The sequence below is a fragment of the Suillus paluster genome, assembly GCF_016628075.1.
Source record: "Suillus paluster strain FC165 chromosome Unknown EDB91scaffold_9, whole genome shotgun sequence".
NCBI classification, from domain to species: Eukaryota; Fungi; Basidiomycota; class Agaricomycetes; order Boletales; family Suillaceae; genus Suillus; species Suillus paluster.
In genome coordinates, this window is record NW_024537569.1 from 527,741 (window position 1) to 550,253 (window position 22,513).

At 47.6% G+C, this 22,513-nt stretch overlaps 10 protein-coding genes across 10 annotated transcripts; 4 read left to right on the top strand and 6 right to left on the bottom strand.

Annotated features, from left to right (window-relative positions):
• Nucleotides 1-342: 342 nt before the first annotated feature.
• On the bottom strand, nucleotides 343-1,069 carry EDB91DRAFT_1113829 (uncharacterized protein). Its single transcript, XM_041317872.1, has 4 exons — nucleotides 939-1,069; nucleotides 818-872; nucleotides 635-759; nucleotides 343-577 (listed from the first exon to the last, which is right to left on the bottom strand). The coding sequence occupies exons 1-4, from the start codon at nucleotides 966-968 to the stop codon at nucleotides 566-568; spliced, it is 222 nt and encodes a 73-aa protein (XP_041180726.1). The 5' UTR covers nucleotides 969-1,069; the 3' UTR covers nucleotides 343-565.
• Nucleotides 1,050-2,118, bottom strand: EDB91DRAFT_1113832 (uncharacterized protein; the record flags this gene model as incomplete). Its single annotated transcript, XM_041317873.1, has 2 exons — nucleotides 2,001-2,118; nucleotides 1,050-1,949 (listed from the first exon to the last, which is right to left on the bottom strand). A coding segment is annotated over exon 2 (499 nt), but the record flags the coding sequence as incomplete, so codon positions are not given.
• On the bottom strand, nucleotides 1,641-4,554 carry EDB91DRAFT_878123 (SAICAR synthase-like protein). Its single transcript, XM_041328690.1, has 6 exons — nucleotides 3,628-4,554; nucleotides 3,499-3,578; nucleotides 2,768-3,452; nucleotides 2,232-2,711; nucleotides 2,001-2,118; nucleotides 1,641-1,949 (listed from the first exon to the last, which is right to left on the bottom strand). Exons 1-5 carry the CDS (start codon nucleotides 4,471-4,473, stop codon nucleotides 2,011-2,013), a joined length of 2,199 nt encoding a protein of 732 aa, XP_041180728.1. The 5' UTR covers nucleotides 4,474-4,554; the 3' UTR covers nucleotides 1,641-1,949; nucleotides 2,001-2,010.
• Nucleotides 4,555-6,253: 1,699 nt separating this feature from the next.
• On the top strand, nucleotides 6,254-7,067 carry EDB91DRAFT_1113838 (uncharacterized protein). Its single transcript, XM_041317874.1, has 3 exons — nucleotides 6,254-6,731; nucleotides 6,788-6,903; nucleotides 6,963-7,067. Exons 1-2 carry the CDS (start codon nucleotides 6,579-6,581, stop codon nucleotides 6,875-6,877), a joined length of 243 nt encoding a protein of 80 aa, XP_041180729.1. The 5' UTR covers nucleotides 6,254-6,578; the 3' UTR covers nucleotides 6,878-6,903; nucleotides 6,963-7,067.
• Nucleotides 7,068-8,343: 1,276 nt separating this feature from the next.
• On the top strand, nucleotides 8,344-9,326 carry EDB91DRAFT_1334624 (uncharacterized protein; the record flags this gene model as incomplete). Its single annotated transcript, XM_041325459.1, has 4 exons — nucleotides 8,344-8,533; nucleotides 8,656-8,735; nucleotides 8,795-9,024; nucleotides 9,215-9,326. 4 exons carry the CDS (start codon nucleotides 8,344-8,346, stop codon nucleotides 9,324-9,326), a joined length of 612 nt encoding a protein of 203 aa, XP_041180730.1.
• Nucleotides 9,327-10,074: 748 nt separating this feature from the next.
• EDB91DRAFT_1079374 (uncharacterized protein) lies at nucleotides 10,075-11,190 on the bottom strand (the record flags this gene model as incomplete). Its single annotated transcript, XM_041315122.1, has 6 exons — nucleotides 10,075-10,094; nucleotides 10,171-10,384; nucleotides 10,440-10,490; nucleotides 10,535-10,818; nucleotides 10,924-10,981; nucleotides 11,032-11,190. 6 exons carry the CDS (start codon nucleotides 11,188-11,190, stop codon nucleotides 10,075-10,077), a joined length of 786 nt encoding a protein of 261 aa, XP_041180731.1.
• Nucleotides 11,191-15,001: 3,811 nt separating this feature from the next.
• Nucleotides 15,002-17,190, bottom strand: EDB91DRAFT_1235723 (cytochrome P450; the record flags this gene model as incomplete). Its single annotated transcript, XM_041321356.1, has 13 exons — nucleotides 15,002-15,203; nucleotides 15,258-15,287; nucleotides 15,336-15,377; nucleotides 15,515-15,561; nucleotides 15,610-15,644; nucleotides 15,699-15,785; nucleotides 15,840-15,942; nucleotides 15,998-16,120; nucleotides 16,174-16,412; nucleotides 16,453-16,610; nucleotides 16,671-16,807; nucleotides 16,859-16,955; nucleotides 17,009-17,190. 13 exons carry the CDS (start codon nucleotides 17,188-17,190, stop codon nucleotides 15,002-15,004), a joined length of 1,482 nt encoding a protein of 493 aa, XP_041180732.1.
• A 983-nt stretch (nucleotides 17,191-18,173) lies between these two features.
• On the bottom strand, nucleotides 18,174-18,595 carry EDB91DRAFT_1245113 (uncharacterized protein; the record flags this gene model as incomplete). Its single annotated transcript, XM_041322498.1, has 2 exons — nucleotides 18,174-18,420; nucleotides 18,468-18,595. The coding sequence occupies 2 exons, from the start codon at nucleotides 18,593-18,595 to the stop codon at nucleotides 18,174-18,176; spliced, it is 375 nt and encodes a 124-aa protein (XP_041180733.1).
• Nucleotides 18,596-20,508: 1,913 nt separating this feature from the next.
• On the top strand, nucleotides 20,509-21,069 carry EDB91DRAFT_1113862 (uncharacterized protein). The gene is made up of 3 exons (XM_041317875.1): nucleotides 20,509-20,723; nucleotides 20,754-20,777; nucleotides 20,798-21,069. The coding sequence occupies exons 1-3, from the start codon at nucleotides 20,603-20,605 to the stop codon at nucleotides 20,917-20,919; spliced, it is 267 nt and encodes an 88-aa protein (XP_041180734.1). The 5' UTR covers nucleotides 20,509-20,602; the 3' UTR covers nucleotides 20,920-21,069.
• EDB91DRAFT_1113865 (uncharacterized protein) lies at nucleotides 20,929-21,454 on the top strand. The gene is made up of 3 exons (XM_041317876.1): nucleotides 20,929-21,118; nucleotides 21,174-21,265; nucleotides 21,323-21,454. The coding sequence occupies exons 1-2, from the start codon at nucleotides 20,963-20,965 to the stop codon at nucleotides 21,240-21,242; spliced, it is 225 nt and encodes a 74-aa protein (XP_041180735.1). The 5' UTR covers nucleotides 20,929-20,962; the 3' UTR covers nucleotides 21,243-21,265; nucleotides 21,323-21,454.
• Nucleotides 21,455-22,513: the final 1,059 nt, after the last annotated feature.

Genomic DNA, 22,513 nt, shown 5'->3' on the forward strand with positions numbered 1-22,513 from the left:
TTCTTGACCCTCTTACAAACTCTAAATCTGTAAGGGCCCCCCCTTACAGATTAATCCGATTAGAATTGACGGATTATATCCGTTTTGGGCCACTACACCTGATCTATCCGCTGACTAATCTACCATTGAAGGTCCCCGCCTTACTCATCTTCAGCATAGCGATAGTCGCTGCCTCGTCCCAACCTCTTGCAATATACAATGGAGCTGAATATTACTTAGCACTGATCAACAAAAGAGCCCGAAGCATGCAAGGCCTTGTGAAGCTAAGTTACATGAGCATGCATGCTGTGATTTAGCTTTTAAGACATACACAAGTTGTACACAAGGTCTTACATTGCGACATATATGCTTCGGGCAGCATATATTCACATATACGGTTCAGGCTCTTTTGTTGACGCTGCGGCGCCCGCCAGGTGGCGCTTCGATTTTAGCGCAGACTGAGATGTTTGAGGGTGTTTGTCGGTTGTTATCATGATGAAGTCAGGTGTCTGCGACTGCTTTGGCCCACCCCACCGACACACGGTAGTTCACTTGGGTTACTAGTTTTTGAAAGATGTTCGAAAGTCTATACAAAAGTGTACGTCATGGTGAAAGAGAGAGCGGACACGTTGTTGATATTCGTAACTTATTGTAGCATCCGTGCGCGCGTGCGGAATCGACTGTCCTTTGACAATTCAAATTTTCTCGACGCCAGGAATCGACGATAGGTACAGTCGGATAATATTATACGGACTGCAGAAGACAACAGAAGATGCAGAGGTACGTGAACAGATAGCACCTGATGAAATTGTGACACCATGTTCAACGTTGATCACAGTAGAATCGAAAATCCCTGCAACGCAATCGATACGGGCTACCCCCCGACGCAACCAGTGAGTACCATCCCCCAAGTTCTAATGCAGACGCTAGTCGAATAATGCTCAGATTCCCCACTCAAGACGTGCAAAGCCAAAGAACGCCATATGCATACCACGATAAAATTATACCTAGGCCTATCATAAATAACGCTATCTACCCAAGCAAAGCATAGTCCAGGATGACAAGACATGAAAATCGGAATAAACGAGGGTGTATGTACGTAATGAAACAAATGAGGGTGGATGCGTGCGTCAAAGAGGATTACAGTACGTGTCTGAACGAGATTGGATGCATTGTACGAACGAGGGCGTATGCGTATCTGAACGAGGTTGTATGCATGTCCGAAAGTGACGGGCGTGACGAGTTGAATAAATGAAACGTAAATGTTGGGAAGCGGAGCATGATGTGTTCGAAAAGCGTACTCGTGTGCCGTGGGTGGCAGTAAAGGCGTACTCGGAGTCATGGCAGCTAAATACGACGTGCCCTCTCTCAACCTCTAAGCCAATAACAAAAACCCATACACAGCAGAGGCAGAGGCAAGGCAGGAGGAGACAGGGCACGCACTAGATTAAGCATATAGCGGTATTAAAGTCGCGTGAAAAAGTAAAACAGACGATCAAACAATAAAACAATAAAGAATGGTTGGATGCCTGAATGGATGACGAATGAGAAGAAAAATAAAGAGGAAAGAGGGAAGATGGAAGGGAGAAGGAGAATGTGATATGCGCAAATAAAGAATATGTATTAGGATGGGAGTGATGCAAGAGTCGTTCGTGGTCGTGGGATGTGATGGAAAGCATGCGGAAATGAACGAGGTCATGAGGATGAGGGAAACATGAGGACGAATAAAGAGTAGTCAAAAATGCTAGAGCAACTATGAAGGAAAGAAATAGAAACATAAAACGGAGGAGAAACAGGGGCCGAAAGACAAAATCGTACAAACTCCAATGCATCGCGAATGTCCACAGATTTCCCAGATGAAGCAAATGCAGAGAAACGAGTTTGAGCAGTTGACGTGTGATGTGACGTGATGTGACAACGATTGAGTGCCTACACGCAGCACCCATCTACACGCGGGATTCAGCCGTCACCTACGCACAAGATTAAGCATCGCACGCAAAATTCTTCTGCCACACACGCACATGAAGGACATCACTCAGGCTTGAACCGCGCCCCACCGCCTCCTCCCCGCATGATAGCTTTCATAAACCCAAAGAAGCGGTCTGCATATTCAGCAGGCGGTACCGGGCTGATTTTGTGCTGTAGACAAATGGGAGTCAGCGTCAGCATTGAGAAACGAACGAGAGTTCGGGTTCGAAATAATAAAGGTCAAGTTCGAAACAAAATTTCTCAAACCAAAAACCAAAACTCACCCGATCAGCTTTCAATCCCTTCCAAAAATGCTCACACTTCTTCACCCCTCCATACGGCGTCAAAATATCGATAATCCCCAGATAATAAATCACGTCCATCTCTGCGTTCCCCTCGTCTGTTGCTTGTAACCCTCCTTCGTCTTGATAGAAAAGAAAGTGTTCGCGGTCTTGCGTGGGGTGGACAGGTTCGGGTTGTAATTGAGGTTGTATGACGTGGGGTTGTTGGGTGGGGTGAAGCTGTTGTGCGTTTGTGCTAGCGGTGACCGTTGCGTTGCTTGCACCGGAACGAGGGCGCGCACGGGGGGTGTTGGGCGTAGAAGGCGGGATGGTGTGCATCGAGGGTGAAGGTGAAGTTGGGAGATCCAGCGTATTCCCTAAATCATGTGGATCAGACGCGCGCATGATTCGGCGCATAGCTATCGCTTCAGGCGACCGTCCGTCTTTTCTTGTCGTTTTTCGGCGGATGGGTGGGACTGGGGGCTGTGCTCTCATCAGCATAGGAAGCAGAGAAGTAAAAGTAAAAGGGCTGGACGTACTTCAAACACCTTCAACGTAGTCCCTCTAACATTCTCCTTATTCCCCCTATTCCCCCAATGAAGCCCAACAAGCAGACTATAATCCATCACCCCAAGATCTCTCAACATCTCGCTATCCCTCCTCAACTGCTCTGTCAACAGCGCCCTCTTCTCCGGGCCAAGCTCCAACACCCTATCACTATCAATCCAATTCAGATCCTTTTGGACAGCACGTGGATTCTGCTCCAGTTTCGGTTGGGGGAGCAGACGCCCGACAGTACTCCCCTTGAGATCATACGTCTCATGAATATCTTTATGAGGCGGAAACAAATTATTCATGATCACGAAATGGATCTTTCGTCCCCTAGGGAGCTTCACACGATGAAGACCATAAAACCGACTGAGTAGCGTATGCGGGTTCGCTTTTACGTGTTCCCAGTATTTCGGAAGAATGCGGAGGAGGAACTTGTGCTCTGCGTGTCGGATGGTCTTGATGATGAATCGGTAATCACGGGAGAAATAGAAGAAGGAGCCGCTCTTTCCTGGGGAGGTTAGTTCAGAGAGGATGTATTTGGAGGTTAGGGAGAGGAGGTAGTCTGCGGGGTCTAGAGAGAAGTGGTCTTCGCGCAGCTCGCGGAAGACCCATGGGGCATAATCCTTGAATTTAAAATCGTATTTCGCAGAGGGAGTCAGTTCGTTCCCGACGCTGGGAGGATGTGAGTTGGGAGTAAAGAAAAGTGGGGAGTACGTACATATCGAAAGAGTATTTATGCCTCGCGGTGAAATCCTGGTCGGTCAGGGGTCGTTTGATCTTTGCCTGGCATCGTGAGACCTGTGTGGAGTCAGAGGCTGCGGCACATAAAGAGAGAATTGCTATGCACAGCTATTCTAATGCCGGTGAGCATGTTGTACATAAGGACGTAGTTTGCGTGGTCCTCCCCTATCAAGTTGCCCACCAAGGGATGCTCGTCTTGTTTCTGAGACACTTGAACAGCTGCTGCTGCTGCAACTTCTGCAGCTTGTTTTCGCTTTCTTTCGCGGCGAATTTGCTCTGCTTGTATCTGGATGTCATCCTCCAATTCGCCTGTTGCTACGTAAATGGATGGAGGAGGAACACGGCGAGCAGAGCCTGTTGTGTTGCGGCGTGTGAGACGGGGAGCTGGTGGGTGGAGGAGACCGTCTGGATGTTGGGTCTTGGAGGAGCTTGCGGTGGGTGCGTTGCTGCTAGTCTGGGAGATTCTAGTGACCCTGGCTGAGAATTTTGTCTCTGTGGATGCGCGTTGGAGGCTGTCGTGAAATGTGCGTGTGCGTTGACTGTTTATGGTTGCTGTATCTAGCTCTACATCGACGTCAGTCTCCTCGGTTGTAATGCCTTTCGGGAGCGGTTCTGATTTGGAAAAGCGGATTGAACCTGGGGAGTGGGACGGCTCGTCTACGCTTGCTGGGGGTGAAGGCGGGGGTGGACCGACTGTCTGAATTGAGTCCTCGCGGGGGATGACAGGCAAAGGCTTGGGCGGGCGGAGGTGCACAGCGTCCCGGGTTAGTTCCACTATATGAATCTGTGTGTGAGTATGATCCATGTCTGTCAGAATCGGAGTCGGGCAGATTGTAGACGTCGGGGAAGTCTGGGAAGTCTGGGCGGTTACGAAAGATGCGGCTGAAGACGAGACCAAGCTAGAATGTCTGTCTAGCTCGCTCGTAGTCAGAATGGAAACCCGGGTAGCCATATTATTGACCTGGCTTGGTCGCTGTCGCACACGATGAACTTGCAAGTGAGAGAGAACGTCCTCGTTGCTTGTCCAACTGCCTCAAACTTACAGGTGGCTGTGCTGCTTTCTGCCCTAAATCACATCATCAGTCTAAAACTATACCGACAATTTTAGCATAGGTCCACTGCATGCAAAAACCACGGCCTCCGATTCCTCGGGCAAGATAAGCAAAGGCGGCCTTTAATAGAGCTCCACTTAGAACAACGATTCCGATTTTCACTGGGCTGTCATTGGTCAAGCTTCCAGTTCTGTCGATCCAACATTGATACATAGCCCACATAGTTTCTATCATTGCGCATTCTATTCTAGTTAATTAAGGGAGAGTCACACAGAATTTATTGGCATGTTGGAAGGAGGGCGGAGGAGGGACGGAGTAGGAAGAAGCATACATATCCAGTCAATCCATTTATCTCCCATACAGATGTTGCTCGTAGAAGGTTGCCAATTACTCTCCCCGAGCCACGTCCGCAGTTGGCCTGATAACAAGCACATATCCTTCGCGAAAAGACAACACTCCACAAAGGAAAAAAATTGCAAGAACCAGTCTAAGAGTAGTCTGAATCGAGTTTCACGATCCACAAAAGATACGCGAGCCACGAAGTGAACTCAAAGACGAACCTGCACCATCGCATAGCAACAATCAGTCGCGCCTCATACGCAACGAAGTGTTAGCCTCTTGCAACTGATATGCAGGGAGACCTTAGACCTCCGAACATACTAAACGATACCGCATGATTACTCGGGTTTTATACGCGAGGAGACGAACATACTCAACAGTAGTGCATGATTACCCTGGCAGCGGTCTAGCATTGACGCTCAACGGAGGTGGCAGCTCACCGAGGTCAGGTGAGTCCACCACTACCTTCAACTTCAACAGTCGTGGGTACCTAGTAAAACATGGCGCCCGCATAACAGGCACACGCGCGTGATGAGCAGCCGTGGCTTTTGAACTGGTTGAGGAGAAGAATAGTTTCAAAGTCCGCTCTTTATTCATGTAAACCGTAAGCGGCAGGTCCCCGGACCCCCAGAGTCAAAATCATTCATGAACTCTGATCAGCAGCTGTTATGCACACGAAGTTATAAGGGACATATTGTCTCTCATAGTGAAGCACTTGGACCCTACGCGTTCCACTATTAGACACAATTTGTCTCTGAAAATTTGCGCTTCCACCGCTTTCCATCATCTCAAAGATTGAGGTGCGTACCGCGGTGACTCGTGCTTCCGAAGCTCCCTGTTCACTTTTATGATGGCTGATGTTCAATCGATGTCCAGAATGACGTTCTCTACCTGCTCAGGACACGATTTAAGGGTGGAGTCTCAAATCGCTACGTGCCCCATCTGAAGAATAGTGTCGGCGTCTCGGTCTCAGCGGTCGCTCGACCAAGCACATGCCACGCAGCATATTCCCTACTTTCTCGTGCAACTTGTGAGCAGTGCATCACTGCGGGCAAATTTCGTCATTTACACGCGGCTGAACGACGTTTGAAATCAGCAAAGCTGATCGACTTTGAACAGCGGTCATTCGGGTCAATCGCTATTTCTCGGAGATGTCAGACGTATCTATCTCCTATTTTTAACGAGAGTAAGATGAGATTGGATAGCAAGGTACAAAGTTTCTACTGTTGTGAGCATAGGCAGCTGCCTGGTCGGACCCGAACAGCCTCAATGATTGAATAATTCCAATCCAAGTCCCAATACTTGAGTGTCACTGTCAGTGAGCTCGCGTTCTGGTAACAGGTTCGTGATTCCGTTAAAATCTATCCATTTGTTGATACCAGCCGTCTTCCCCTCAGAGTTATTCGAGAACCTGTCCGACAGATCCTTTATCATGTCGTCCGACCAATGCGTTTCTTCTTCCTCGCAGTCGCAGCTGCTTTGACAGCATCGACGTCTGTCAGTGCTCCTGCCAGTCACGGAGCCGACGAACAATCATAATCACGCCATTCCTAGAATGATCAACGAGGTTTTCAGGACTTAAAAGCCAGCCGTCTTCCCTACCATACACCATCTCAGATTTATTCGAGAACCTGTCCCACAGATCCCATATCACTTCATACATCTAATGCGTTTCTTCTTCCTTGCTGTCGTGGCTATTTTGACAGCATCCATGTTTGTCAGTGCAATACTAGCTGTTTTGAGCAGGCACTTGCAATGTGCTAGCGCTCACCAAGAATGCAGTAATAGCCTACAGTGTTGCCCTGGATTTTTGTGTGACGTGAGTATCAGTTCGTATTGCATCCCCTTGACTCATCCCTTTGTGCCTTCTAATAGGACGGTGATAATGGCGGAATGTATTGCGTGACCGACGACGTGACAAACTTGTTGGTAGACTTGTTGGCCCCCTTAACCGACGGGAACTGAAATTCCGAGAAGCTCACGTCACAAGAGTGAGTCAGGTCCCTGCCTTTACATTAATGATGTCGTTCATGGAACAATTCTTACCTAGTTGATTGCTGGATTGCTGCCCTTGGACAAATTCCACTGTCGCTTGAGCAGTGGAAATTCTTGAATAGAACATCTCGAAGACTTGATATGATATCGACTTGAAAACATGGCATATGAGTGACCGAATCTTTGGAATAAAGGAGCCTCGCAAGTCGGACATAATGCCAGCACGTCAGCTGAAAGGATAAGTACAAGAAGCAGCCCGGTGTTCAATACAACACGGTCTCCTTGGATCGGCTTATCGTGATCGCGCGGAGCAATGCTGTCCGGACGAACTGCCTCATCACATCTTTTAAATCGAGAATTTTCGTGAGTACATACACTCGCCTCAATTTGGTTTGAAGAAAGTGGTTCAATCGTAGGAGGGGCATGTTCCCTGCAAAACGGTTTCCCCTCACGTCCTGACGATGATAAGCCAGGGGACAGTCCGGTCGTATGTTGGCTTCGCAATGAAGATGACCTCAAAAGACATTGATCGGAAATTAATACCGCGCTTCGTACTAGTGGCATTTGGTATGCTTAACAACTGTATCCGGCCTCCCGATTCGTGCATTAATATTGTCTAATCATGCCTAGACACTACTGGATGGATTTGATCGTGTTTCGGTGGACGCTGCACCTGAAGAGTCCTCTAAATTTTCAGTCATAGATCAAGAAGACGATTTTGAATGGCATCCTGCGCAACTTGAAGGACTCCTTTCCTTGAACAACATCCACATGCTGATCCATGTATATCAACCACCAATCCTTTGCAAAAAGACAAAGGAGTTCGAGAAGAAAAAAGTTCAAAAGAACCAGTCCCACAGAAGTCCGCATGGCCTAGCCGCTCATCTTCATGTTCAAGAGCCAGAATCTTTCGTGAACCCTTTTTCTTCGTAGTATTTGCGTAGTTGGGTGACAGCCTAGACAAAGACGCCGACGCTCTTCGTCGGATGTGGTACGCGCCGTGCGGCGGCTTGAGACCTCGCCGGAAAATCATGTCCTGACAGGTAAAGGACGTGACTATGGGCATCGACCGAACATCGACTGTCGGAAAGGTGAATATTGCCATTCAGAAGCACGAGTGACGGCGCAACGCACCTCGATATTTGAGATGATGGAAGGTGGTGGAAGCGCAAAGTTTACAAGAGACAAATTGTCTCCAGTTATAGAGGAGGCGCATAACTGGAGGCATCATGCATCATGTCCCGTATAAATTCACGCGCATAAGAAAGCAGCCACTCGTGTAATATGTGAACAACATCATTTGCGTATCGCTGTGAGCCGATTTCGTTCATTTAATTTCAAGCGGACACGGCCGAAATGACGTTCGCAATGCATCAAAGCTGCTCAACTGTCAATAGCTGTGGCCATTCCAGGGAAATCGCGATCTCGTCTCGGAGATGTCAGACGTACCTACGTTCTCTTCCGAGAGTAAGATAAAATTGAGTATTGAGGGTCCGACAGATCCCATCTCCGTCCAACTAATGCGTTTCATCGTCCTCGCCGTCGTAACTGCTTTGACAGCACCTATGTCTGTCAGTGCCATATCAGCAGGGACTTGCAATGCCTTGACGTGGGACAAACCATGTGGTAGCTTTTACAAAAAAATGTGCTGCCCTGGATATGTTTGTTCCGATGTATCAGTAGTTTACTTTGCATCCCATCGACACACCCTTTGCGCCTTGTAATAGGTTGACGATGTTGGCGGCCAGACCTACCCGTTTTGCGCCGACCCGGCAACCTTGAATGGAGAAGACCCCTCACGGTAGCGAGGAGCTCGCACGTCGCGAGAGTAAGTCATGTCCCTGGCTTCGCATTGGTGATGTCATTCATAGAGCATTTTTTACATAGTCGGTTGCTGGGCTATTGCCCTTGGAAAATTTCACGCGCCACAGCGGGCAGATTTCTCATTTGATCACGGAACGACGTTTGCAATGCACGCATTATAAAGCTGCTCAACCAATGCTCAACAGTCATTTTGGGGGAATCGCGATCTCTCGGAGATGGCAGACATACCTACGTTCTCTTTCTAGCGAGATGGAGACAAAATTAGATATTGAGGCAACAAAGTTTCAACCTTTGTGAGACAGGCAGCTGCCCATCCGGACCCGAACAGCCCCACAGTATGTATGACTGTCACTGAGCTTGCACTTTTGTAACATGATGCCGTTTAAATCTATCCACTTGCTGATGCCAGCCGTTTTCCCCTCAGAGTTATTCAAGAACCTGTCCGACGTCGTAGCTACTTTGACAGCTTCGATATCTGTCTAGTGCTGCCGAAGTCCGGTTCGGTCCAGTTCTTAGGCCTCTAAATGCGAACCCCGAACCGGACCCATGGTCCGGTTCAGGCAAGGAGGGCGAACGCTGGACCGGACCCTTGTGAACGCGTTCACAAGCGTTCGGTTCGAGTTCAGAACGCGTTCGAACGCTTGAACGCAACATATCAATTTCAAAAAAAACTGCAACAATTACATCAAAAATTTGACACAAATGAGTAACTACACAATATCCATGGCAGGGTATTCACGAGCAGCAGCAAACTCGGCTTGTGCCGTTGCAGATATGTGACCTTGACAATACGCACTCTTTAACAGTTGTAGGGCCTCAAATGTCGTTGGCAACAAGCAGTTTCGGCGTGTGGTTCCAGTGATGCCACCACTTGAAAAGGCTCGTTCAGATGCAACGACCGAGCCCTGAACGGCAAGATAGTCTTTTGCGATGCGGGAAATGGTGGGATATTGAACTGAATGATGCTAGGAATATTGTCAACTGAGAAATAGCAATAAAAATAACTAAACTTACACCCCACCACGCCACTACATTATCAACGTCCTCTAGCGGTGCAGCAAGATAATCATCGAGCTCTTGGCGAGGCCTTCGACTCGCAGTATCATCGACAACACGAGATTTGACGGCATCACGCATCCAACTGTGGCCATATGACCCTTGACAAGCAAGCAATGAAGGAACAGCAACTGCTTGCCCTGTATCAGGTGAGGAACTGGAAGTACGGTGATAATATTTGTCAAACTATGTAAAATTAGCGCACTTGCAACTGAACACGAGACAGACATGGACTTACAACTTTTTGCAGGCATTTCATACCTGCGTCAAAGTCACGACGCTCCCATTTACTCTTCGCGTACGCAACCTTATAGTTGGGGTCAAGTGCTAGGATGATGGGGTACATTAGAAGGGACATTATATATAGTAAATGTAACACACACCGAGGCAAATAAAGTAGACGTCGCTTTCGTCGATCTTGTGGTACCATTTGCGAAGATTATCGAGGCCTGAGTTGATGGCAATTGAGAAGTCATCAAACTTTGAACAATTGGCCATGTTTTGCCAAGTCTCTTGAAGAAATTCGAGGACCGGAATAGTATGCCATATGGTAGGCTCACGAGTTGCAGAAAAAGATTGTTGGGCATTTGCAGGCTCCTTGTTAAGTAGTAGAACAGTTAGCACAAAAACAAAGACAGAAACTCGCACGCACCTGAAGCACGTCACGCATTAATTGCAACTTCGTCCACTCATCCACCGAGAGCTTGAATGCTCATCATCATCATCATCATCATTGTGATGATGGACCAGACGGCCAGCTTGCACTCGCTTGGGTGCAGGCTGGCCTTGAGGAGCGGCTGGAGCTGTGTTGATGGCCTCATGGATTTTCTCCGTTGGCTTAACAGCCCGACCTGAGTGATGAGAGACAAAGGCAGTTAGCTTGCCATTAGATGCAGGAGGTGGAGGTGGAGCGAGCATAGGTGAGTCATCGTCGGGATCATTGTACCAATCAATGGCACTAGCATCTTTCAGTTGCCCATCGGATCCAAGTGCGCACAACATTCTCACAGTGGGAAGGGTGAATATTGTACCTAGAGTAGATTAGATCATTTATACGAAAATTTGTGATATGAGATCAATAGATCGTTTATACGAAAATTTGTGATATAAGATATAAGATCAAATATATGGCGCACCTTGAACATACCGTTGCCATGCAATTAGGATGATGGATGAGAATCTCGAAGATATATTCTAGACATAAAATACATTACAATGGGAATCACGATGAACGTTGAGCTTACCAAAACATTGAGTAGATTACTGACGAAGACCGAAACATTGAAGACCGAAACATTGAGTAGATTACTGACTAAGTCGGATGTGGCATTGGTCGTGAAGTAAGAGGCGCTATTGATCATCCCGAGATCAATGTACCCAGGGCCAGGACTGACAATGGCCATGCTTGTTGCCAGAAGTTGCCAGAAGATCAGAGGAAATAATCAAAAGCTTATCAGTAGTAATAAGGACGTCGAGGATCATATACAGAAGTAATAATATCCTCACTCAGTTTGGACGGGTTCGAACGAGTTCGAATGGGTCAGAACGCGTTCGCAATTCGCCGGCAGCGGCTGAACCCCGAACCTAACAATGGGTTCGGTCCTGCCAAAATGCCAAACCCCGGACTGAACCCATGGTCCGGTTCGGAAGTGTTCAGGTCCGAACTGAAGTTCAGAACCGGACTGCGGCAGCACTATATCTGTCAGTGCTCCTACCCGTGACAGAGCTGACGAACAATCATTGTCATACCATTCTCTGAATGGTCAATGAGGCTTTCAGGACATAAAAGCCAGCCACCTTCACCTCAGAATTATTCAAGAACCTGTCTGACAGATCCCGTATTACCTCGTACAAGCAATGCATTTCTTCCTCGCCGTTGTGTCTGCTTTGACGGCATCCATGTTTGTCAGTGTGACGCCAGCTGTTTTCAGCACGGACTCGCAATGTCTTGGTATTGGCAAAATGTGCGACGCCAGCAATGAGTGCTGCTCTGGATATGATTGTATCACGGTATGGGTATTTTATTTTGCATCCCCTTGACTAACCCTCTGCCTTGTGATAGATGCCCAATGTTTTGACCAGTGCTTGCACAGTACCCCTGAAAAACACCGATTGAGAAGGACCCTCAAGATACCGATGAGCTCGCATGTAAGTCCTGCCTTCACTTTTGGTAATGTCATTCATGGAGCAATTCCCACATAGTTGATTGCTGGGTTCTCGCCCTTGGACAAATTTTACTGCCACTGGAGCAATGTGAATTCTTAAATAGAACATCTTTCGAGGACTCGATATGGTATTGACCAGAAAACATGACTTATGATTGACCGAAGTAATGCAACCCCAGTGGTCTGAGCCATAAGCTTGTAAATCAGAAAAAAAACTTCGCAAGTTGAACATAATACCATCACGATGGCTGAAAGGATTAGTATGTATGTTAGAGGAGTACTAGTTCACAACCCTTACAATGACGTGTCTGGGTCTCAATTATGGTCGAGCCCCAAGGTGATCTCTGAGGACGGAGACAACATGTCTGATTTCTATGCAAGGGGCTCTACCAGTGACTACACACGGTTCATGGGTCAAAGGTCCCCTATTGATATTGCCCGGAATAGCATTGATACTTGAAGCTATAAGCGGCCAGTCTTGGATAAACTTTGCAATCATCAATTGATCAATCTCCGTACGACTGAAGCAAGCAAAAGTGATACCGCTCAGGTACTGTGCTCAATGCATCCGATTAATAAGAGAGTACTCAAGGGCAAATCATACCGGACGATATATGGCGCGTCATTCCAAACGGAAGCACAGGAACTTTTTATAGTCGATGCATAATTTGCTATTGAACCCATGTGAGCCCAGTCAAATGTATTGTCGACGTCAGATATAGTCGGATGTTCATGCGCACCGGAGTTTACAGGCCATCAGTAAAACCTCAACTTACTTAATCAGACTTTTTTGGACTTTTCGATGGTTTTTACTTCTTTTCAAAATTGAGCGGCCTTTTTTTCACTTGTTTTTCTTAATTCACTGTCTGGTCCCAGCTTGAGTGGATGACTTGCCGTGGGCTTGAGAAATGTAGAATAGAATATCACAAATCGCATTAGGAAGACAGCTGCGATGCCAGTCTTCATTTACGCTTGATTTGCAACACAACATCATTGTGATTTGCGGCTAGTGGGCGCTACCTGCGTTCCACCAACTACGTGTGTAATGGCAAGCATCACATTAGTTGTCTACCCATATGCTGTTAGGCTCCATTTCTCCTCACCAGCTAGAACCGCTGGACGTTGCGAGCTAATAATCGGATCCGAATTGTCTCAATGAATGACGCCAATCCAGTCCTAGTCCACTGTTAGTGAGTTTCCACTTTAATCACAGGTTCGTAATACCCATCCATTTGTTGATGTCTCCTGCAGGCTGCCTGGTCATCGAGTCAATGGACGATCACTATTACCACCATTACCCCACTATTGTTCATTCCCAGAACGGTTAATGAGGTTTTCAAGACATAAAAGCCAGCCGTCTTCCCGAGCATGCACTACGTCAGACTGAGAATCATTCAAGAACCTGTCTGACAGATCCCCTATATCACTTCATACAACTAATGTGTTTCCTCTTCCTCGCTGTCGTGGCTGCGTTGACAGCATCTCTGTCTGTCAGTGCAACACCAGCTGTTTTCAGCAGAGACTCTCAATGCGTTGGGAGAGGCGGCGATTGCGGCTCGATTGACCAGGAGTGCTGTGATGGATATTTTTGTGACGTGGGTATGACTAGTTTGCTTTGCATACCTTTGACTCACCCTTTGTTCCATATAATAGGAAGACAAATCTGGCTCAATGTCTTGCCGCGCCTATTGAATCTCCAGTTGAGAAGGACCCTCGAGCTCGCACGTGTGAGTCATGTCCTTACCTTCATATTGGCAATGTCGTTCATGGAGCAATTCTGACATAGTTGATTGCTGGGCTGTAACCCTTGGACAAATTTCACTGCCGCTTGAGCAATGGAGACCCTCGAATAGAATACCTCGAAGACTCGATATGATATTGACTATATTGACTTGAGAACATGACATGGGTGTGACTGAAGTACTGCAGCCCTAGTGGTTCGAGTCATAAACTTGAAAATCAAAAAGTATCATAAGTCGAGCACCTGAGCTAGAGGGATGAGTATGAGGAGGGTATCCAGCGCAGTCTACAGACGCACACGTCCAAATCGTAGTTTATCGCTGAAGTGTTCGTGCAGTTAATGGGTGACTATCCGTAGGCCCAAATATTGCGGGATAGAATAAAATAGAATTAAAAATACCATTTAAGGAAGTCGTGCCGCGATGCCGCTGTTCATTTGGGTCGAATTTGGGGGGGGGGGCCCTTACAGATTAATCCGATTAGAATTGACAGATTATATCCGTTTTGGGCCACTACGCCTGAGCTATCCGCTGACTAATCTACCATTGAAGGTCCCCGCCTTACTCATCTTCAGCATAGCGATAGTCGCTGCCTCGTCCCAACCTCTTGCAATATACAGGAACAACTAGGCGGTCCAATCCCTGAGCTCCCTGGTAAAAAATTCAGCTGAAATTTTAAAATTTGTATCAGCAGACTGCACAGTCACGTATAGCTGCGACCGGCCAGAGCACGAGTTGAGCAGTGCCGACACCAGTCCGTCATAATCTATTCTGCATTATTTAGCCTACGGATAGTCACCCAATAGTCAATAACATCCGTCTCGTAGTCCAAGTCTTAAAAAAGATATATATCATATTCATCAAGACGGGAAACGCGCGAGGTCTCGTTCAATGTCCGATCGCAAGGGCCTAGCGGCATAGATAGGTACTTTTCATTCATCTCTGGCGCCAGATGGATGATCCGTTGGAACTGAATCTGCCAGCAATGCACAATTGAAATCGGGATGCGAACGCGACGCGTCGGCAGAGCTTGCGATATTCCTAGTCTTCCAGTCTCTCTCTTTAACCTACTTAGTTGAATCCCAAGCAGTAGCTTCTAGTATTGTCAAAGATATAGTTCATGAATAAATATAAGTACCGACAACTAACGGACAAAGTGGGCACTGCATATGAACAGAACGAAAACTGCGAACGAGAAGGACGGACAGAACTGTACAACTTCTACATAGATTCACGATCAAACAATGTCCGAGGTTAATTCGGAGGTGCTGCCTTGTGCTTCTAACGCACTGTAGAGGACCAGCAGATCTCTAGGTGTCGATGTCTTCTCCCGCGACATCAGAAGAAGCCCGCAGCATGCGCTTAATCTCTGCGTCTGGAAACTTCGCCTTAAAGTCAATAATACCCGGATGGGATTCTCCCCTCATGAACCCCATGTCATCCAGTGGTTTTTTAGGATTCAGAGTCAGCTCAAAGGCCCACAAAATAAGGAGCAAGTTTATGAACACCGATCTGTGGCAGCCGAAATGAACTCGGAGGATCATGTGCGTAGAAGGAAACCGTTACCTGTTCGCAATATGTTGACCGGGGCATACACTTGGAACACAGTCAGTTAAAAGAATATCATGAAGGACGGTTGCTTACCGCCGACCAAACCCGTAGGTAAAGAATTGTTTGATATCGTCCCTCATCAGACCTTGGATCGGTAATCCAGCGCTCAGGATTGAACGATTCCGGCTCGGGGAAGACGTCTGGGTCTCGAGAGATGGACCTGAGGCAGTAACCGTCAGTCCCTCGTTATTCTCTTGAAGGACGATTCTTACCAATGATTACCAAAAACAATAGTCCCAGCTGGAATACAATAGTCTCCCTGATGCCAAATTATCATCTGCACAAAAAGTAGTTCAAAAGTACTTGCCCAAATCACATCCTCAGTTGCTCGGTGGGCCACTCCTAACGTTGAACATTGTGAACTTCAAGCACAGAATTGACAATGGAGATACCTACCACTGGGAATTAGCGGCCTCCATCTTAAAGCCTCAATGACGAAGGCATGCAGATGAGGAAGGGATTCAAAGTCAGTGAAGGTCGGTGCTGTAAGTGGGGACATCCTTCAAATGTATAAACTTGCGATATGAAGAAAGCTACCTCGCTCCCTTCCTACAACCGCATCAATCTCGGCCTGTACTTTAGCTTGCTCGTCGGGGAAACGTGCGGCTGCCATGAGCGCCGTGCATATTGCCAAAGTAGTCTAATGTCTTGTGTCAGCCACATATCTTCGGAATCAACCACACAAGACACCTCACCGTATCAGATCCAGCTGCGAAGAAAGATCCAGCAAGAAAAGCCATATCCATCTCTGGCAAACCGTGGTCTTGAGCATTTTCTAGCATATGTCTTCCGAACGAAGGGCCAGCGTCCACATTGCTCTGCCGTAGAACAATTCAGATATCACGTTGAAGATTGGCAAGGTAATGCGTACTATTTGCTGCTTCACGCGGTTCAGCTGACTGGTGTAAAGCTGCTTGTTCCTCATGAACCTCTGTTTCAACTCTCGGCCGTACGAAGGAATGTATTGAAGCCACGGTATGAAGTCTGCCCAGTAAGAACCAGGGCGGCGCAAGAGGCTACCAAGGAATTGTATGTGCTCGCGAATCTGTTCGATTTCGGGATCGCTTGCAGCCGTGGGCGTGTTCTTCCCATACGCAACTTTCATAATGACTGTGGCAGCATAACTTCAAAGTACCTGTAAGTAATGTACCATGATAACCCGAATCTAGAGCAGCGCTTACGTTCCGGCATGCTGCTGGAAATTGTAATGGATCTTTAAGAATGTTGAGGACAGTAGATTTTGCGTGTAACATCTGCAGGGGCTGATATTCTGCAGCTGCTCTAGGCTGGAGATGCGAATGAAGTACTCTGCAACATTGCACAGTAAGAGAAGGCCCATTCGTAGAGTATCGCGGGCTACAAACGAACCTACGCATCCGACGCAACCTGTTCCCGACATGTGTCAATATGATAGACATCCCACCAGTAAGGATGTCTCCAGCAGCAACGAGGCGAGGGCGATCAGCTAGCGAGCTGCCATGCTTCTCCATGATATCCACCGCGGCCTGCAACACGATTTAGAGTCGGATACGATAACTCAGTTTGCAGGGACTAACATTGTAACGGCCGATGATGACCATTTTATGAGGTCCTACGCGAATGGTGACTAGAGGACCGTACTCGTCAATCCATTTTCCTACAGTAAGACATGGGCTTATCGGAGGCAATTAGCATTGAAAGTAACGACTGCAATGGTGAAACTTTACTTCTCAATGGGTACGTCGTGCCCCCAAAATCTCCGAGTGGGAGGGGAAGGTGGAAGAGGAAGACGGCTCCCTGACTTAGAAAGGTAAGCCTTAAGGATCACTCCTACTACCCCAAGACAAGCTGCAGCACCAAGGATGAGCTGGGTGTTGTCAAAAATGCGCAGGTCAGGCAATTGTAGCATGATTATACGGGAGGATTGGAGGGAACTGATGACATTCAAGAGCTGAATGGCATGTTATATAAGTACATACCGCACACTAAGTTATCGTATGATCGTGCTCATACCTGCCTCACCGAAAATAAGAACATGTTTTTGCCGTCGGCCACAAGATTTCAGTAGCCGAGGGTGCTCAGTGCCTTCAAAGAGCCTTACACGCTGCTAGATCTCATAAGATGAGTCCGCAGTAGGCCATATTCAACGCCGATAATCATAATAGGAGTCCGCAGTTCAATGCAACACAACAGTAGGCAAGATTCCATGCAAACCATCATAAGAGTCCGCAGTATTCGTTGCAAGCCATCGTGAGATGAGGTCGCAGTAGGCCAGATTCAATGGAGCCATCATAATGCTGAGGTCGCGCTAGGCTAGATTCGATGTAGGGCACCATAAGATGAAGGTGTAGTGGGCAACGCATCGCATCATAAGAAGAAAGCGCTGTTACTATGCCAGATTTGATGTAAGGCGGTGTGAGATAAGGTCGCAGTGCGCCAAAATCGATGCAAGGCGCTCGTGAAAGTCCGTGACTCCCACATAAGTCCTGTAATTAGTGCTGATAGACTGGTCTCCCGCACCAATAAGTTGTGTGGGATGTACTGATCCAGGGCTTGGTTAAACGGAGGGATGGCGTTGACTAAAGGGGGGCCGTCGACGAGAGTAACAAGCCACGACACTGAGTAATGCCTGCAACGATAAGCACAACGTGGAATAGGCGAGTCTGTTGGCTATTTTTGGTGGCTGTATCTCTGCTTCGACTCCTCAGGTGCGATGCCTTTCGGCAACGAGTCAGAATCGAGTTCCATGAACCAAAAATATACGGGCCTTGGAGAAGTTAGGAGGGGTGCTTGCGCAATGGAGACCATCACGGAATGCGCTGGCTGTCTATTGTGGCTGTATGGTGTCACGGGACGTTCCGGCGGGACGTTCCAGCGGGACGTTCCAGCAGGTCAGATCAGGCAGGAGTAGACAGGAGCAGGAGCGGGGAGCAGAGTGAGAGGTGTCAGAAGCCCGGCGGTGTCAAGGGTCACGGCTGCAGACACACGCACAGTACATTGTATCAAAGCAGAACCACCAGTACTGCGAGCAACCCAGTCCTCCTTCTCCTCGAGAGCGCAGTGTTGGCCGATCCAATGGAGCTCTGCATTGATGTCTGTCTCCTCAGATACGGTGGCTTTCGGTAGCGGGTCTGACTCGCTTGGAGAGATAACTTGGGCGGGGGGAGTGTCAGCGTGCTCGTCTACGCTGGCTGGGGGGAAGACGGGGGTGGACAGATGATCTGGGTAGACTCCTCGCGAGGGATGACAGGCAAAAATTGGACCTGTTTGCCTATGAGGATTGGCTTATTTTCACTGGGCTCTCGACGACGCATACGTGTAAGGTAGAGGATTTGTGGATTCGACGAACGTCACGTGACAAAGCGTTACATTGAGTGACAAAACACAAAACAGAAGTTAACTATTCAACAAGGAAACAAGGACAAAATCTGTAATATCAGAGCATAGAAAACGCCTTCGCGCAGACGTTGATATTTTCCGAATCAGCAGAAGTGAAGATATGAGTGAGTTAACTGTGATTCTGTAAATTTGCCTTCCTAGCAGTCTGTCGACTCCGAATGCAAGAGGTGCCGTGATGCCGAGAGCATCACCTGTAGAGCTCATGGTAGACCAGCCGCGCTCGCGAAAGCGTCGTGGTGCAGGCCTCAAGGCATGGTGGGCATCAATATTTTGATCGTCGATCGTCCAATTTTCAGCTTCGCCATGCGGTTTGCAAGATTTATTGATTAATAGTACACAGGCTGCATGGGCAGTAAGAAATTTCGCGACCATCGTGTTCTCCCGCGATCCATTATGGACGAGTTTGATCATTGCAATGCACCCTCACCAACAAATTAATGCGCTACATAGCTTCCACTGTTGATACAACTCATCTAACTTTACTCGTTGTCGTGCATACACTACCTTACAACCACATCTGAGAGACGGCCTAGTTTACGTTCACATTTGAAGTTTTCTTCAGCCATAAACGTGCGCTCTCATTGGTGGGGAGGTACTTAGGGGACAGTGTCCCTGAACTATCCCAAAAGTATCGCTCTGATTTCAAGTGTCTCTCAAGATGAGTCCAAACATAGATGCATTTGCACATCAGCAAATCAAATATTTAAAATAAGCCCCCCCGAGATGAAACATTGTGCGAGTGTACCCAAAATGAGTGATTTTTGGACACTAAATCCAAGATCCACCCAGATCCCATTAACCTATAAACATAGGAACTTCAACATATATGAAATACACCATTCTGAATCTACTCCAGGTGTTTCTATGTCCACCACAATGACGGTCAGGCTAGATTGGGAAATCATACTCTCGGCTTGGTTGAGTCTCCGCTTTGTTTGCATTCGGCAACACTGATGCTGAGCCTGTCACACCTTCTGGGGTTCGAATACCGCAACCATGGAGAAAAATAGTTTCAAAGTCCGATTGCAATGCTCATAGTGCATCCAATCGAGAGTCCATGAACTACGCAGCAACTGGGGCGCTGAAGCGTTGGTGGAGTATTATTACTTCATGAAGTTGTAAAGGACATATTGTCTCCTGGTCAAGTAGTCCTCTCTACTAGCTATAGTGGACTGTGGGATACAATATGTCTTTTAAAATTTGCATCTCCAACGTTTTCCATCATCTCAAAAATCGGGGTGGGTCCCACTGACGGTACCGTGCTTGCGCAATTCTATATCCACCTTTCTGATACAGAAAAACAGTATCGGCCTTCCATCATGGGTCGATGTTTGATCAACGGATGTCCAGAATAACGTTGTCTGCTGAGGACACGATTCAAGGCACCACGTACCACATCTGACGAAGAGCGTCAGCATCCTTGGTCTCAGCGGTTGCTTGACCACCTAAATACTACGCAGCATGTTCCCTACTTGCTCGTGTGTGCAACATGCTATCAGTATCATCCGTTCGTCTGTGGGTACTTCAACCACTTCATTTCAAGCACATGCGGTCGAATGACGTTTGCACTGTACCAAAGCTGCCCGACTTTGAACAGCGGCGATCTCTCGTAGATGTCAGATGTACCTACATTCTCTTCCTAGCAAGAGTAAGATACGATATTGAGGTGACGTTTCAACCATGTCGCACGATGCGAATATCGAGGAACTTGGCGGTCGGTTGACCAGGCGACAGCGTCTTAACGAATCATATCGCATTACTATTTTGCAAAGTTCTTACTCATCTGAAGTAAGCGATTTGGGATATCTTTGCATTAAGACGTCAGCGTCTCAACTGATGCCATTTGCAGCTAGCCAAGTTGAACCGCAGGGACCATTTGTAACGCTACTCCATCGTGCAAACAACGGCATCGGGGGGACGTCATGCAGTATTGCAGGTCAGTTATATTTGTTACTGTATCAGTTTCTTGCGCAGATTTATTGTGGTTTGCGGCTAGCAAAACATTCGACATCGTAAGTTGGACCAAGTATGTCATTGATTATTGTATTGTTAGGTTCCATTTCTCTTCACTAGATGGAGCCGAACGTTGCATAGGCTGTCTAATCGGACCCGACCAGTCACCGAGCCGATGAAGAATAACTATTACGCCATCCATGGTTCATTCCCAGCATGTTTTCAGAACATAAAAAGCCAGCCGTCAGACTGCCGTCTTCCCTACCACGCACTACCTCAGAGTTAATCGAGAACCTGTCTAATAGATCCCACATCTCCTCGTACATCTAATGCGTTTCTCCTTTCTCGCCGTCGTGGCTGCTTTGACAGCATCTATGTCTGTCAGTGCGACACCAGCTGTTTTCAGCAGGGATTCACAATGCGCCGAGGTTGGCGGCGTTTGCGGCTTCGGTTTGCCAGGCTGCTGCTCTGGATATATGTGTGCCGTGAGTATGAGTAGTTTGCTTTGCATCCCCTTCTGAGCCTTGCGCCTTGTGATAGATTGACAATGATGGCTATACGTCTTGCGTTGCCTCTCCCTTTTCTAATGTAGAAGGACCCTCAAGATAGCAGGGAGCTCGCATGTCACAAGGGTGAGTCGATGTCCTGCCTTCGCATTGGCGGGCATTCATGGAGCAACCTTTACATAGTTGATTGCTGGGTTGTTGCACTTGGTCAAATTTCCCTGCCGCTGGAGTAATGGGCCCCTTGCATCTCGAAGACCTAGATATGATGTTGATTTGAAAATATAAACAGTACTGCAGCCCCAGTAGTCCGAGTCGTAAGCTTAAGCCTCGTAAGTTGGATATAATGCCAGTATGTGGGCTGAAAAATCAGTAAGGAGTACCGGTTCACAACACTTGCAATAACATATATGGGTCGCGATTTCCGTCGAGCCCAGCAACATAGACGGAGATGGTATGTCTAATAACCGACAGTGGGACGCCATATATTATTGGAATGCTAGCAGGAGGGAGACGGAGCGAACTTATCCCGCAAACAGCGCGGATTACAGCGCGTAGCATGCACATTGTCTATCTCAACCTGAATCAACACATTTATCACCAATATTTACTGACTAGGACACTACCTTCTTTAAGCAATGCCCACATATCGATACACAGATAACAAGCACAAATGAAAACTTCGCGAAAAGACGACACTCCACAAAGGAGTTCAGCAAGGAAAAAATTCAAGAGAACCAGTCCGAGAGTAGTCTGAATCGAGTTTCACGATCCACGAAGGATACGCGAGCCACGAAGCGAGCTCAAGGGCAAACCAGTCCCATCGCATAATGATGCAACCAACCGCGCCTCATACGCAGAGGTAGTTAGCCTCTCGCCCCTTACGCAAGGAGGTATTGGCCTCCGAGTCATAGAGGCAGTTCATGATTACTCTGACCGTGGGACAGAATATATGCTCGCCACAGCTCGTCAGTGCCCCGCAACTGAGCCAGACTACCAACAGTGGCAACATAAGCAGCACTCGTCAGATTGTTACCCGCAGTGGCAGGCTATCAATACTGGTAACCACATATTCACGCCATAGTTTTATGGTGGCCTGCACTCAGTCAAGCTACTAACGCAATAGCGAACTTGAATTATTCCTCGTCACGTACTGTGTAATCATCTTAAGCGCCTTCTTCACAGGCGCACACGCGATAGCGATGACTGGCTGCTAAACAACAGACACAAGTTCGCCCGATCCCCGCGACGTTTTCAAAGCCTTCATTCTCGCCCTCCTCTGCCATAAGCAGAATCTTCGGGATAGGAGAAACGAAAGCTGTTTTGCTGGAACGTCGTACAGCTGATTACAGCTGGGCTCTGCTAGAGCCTATCGGG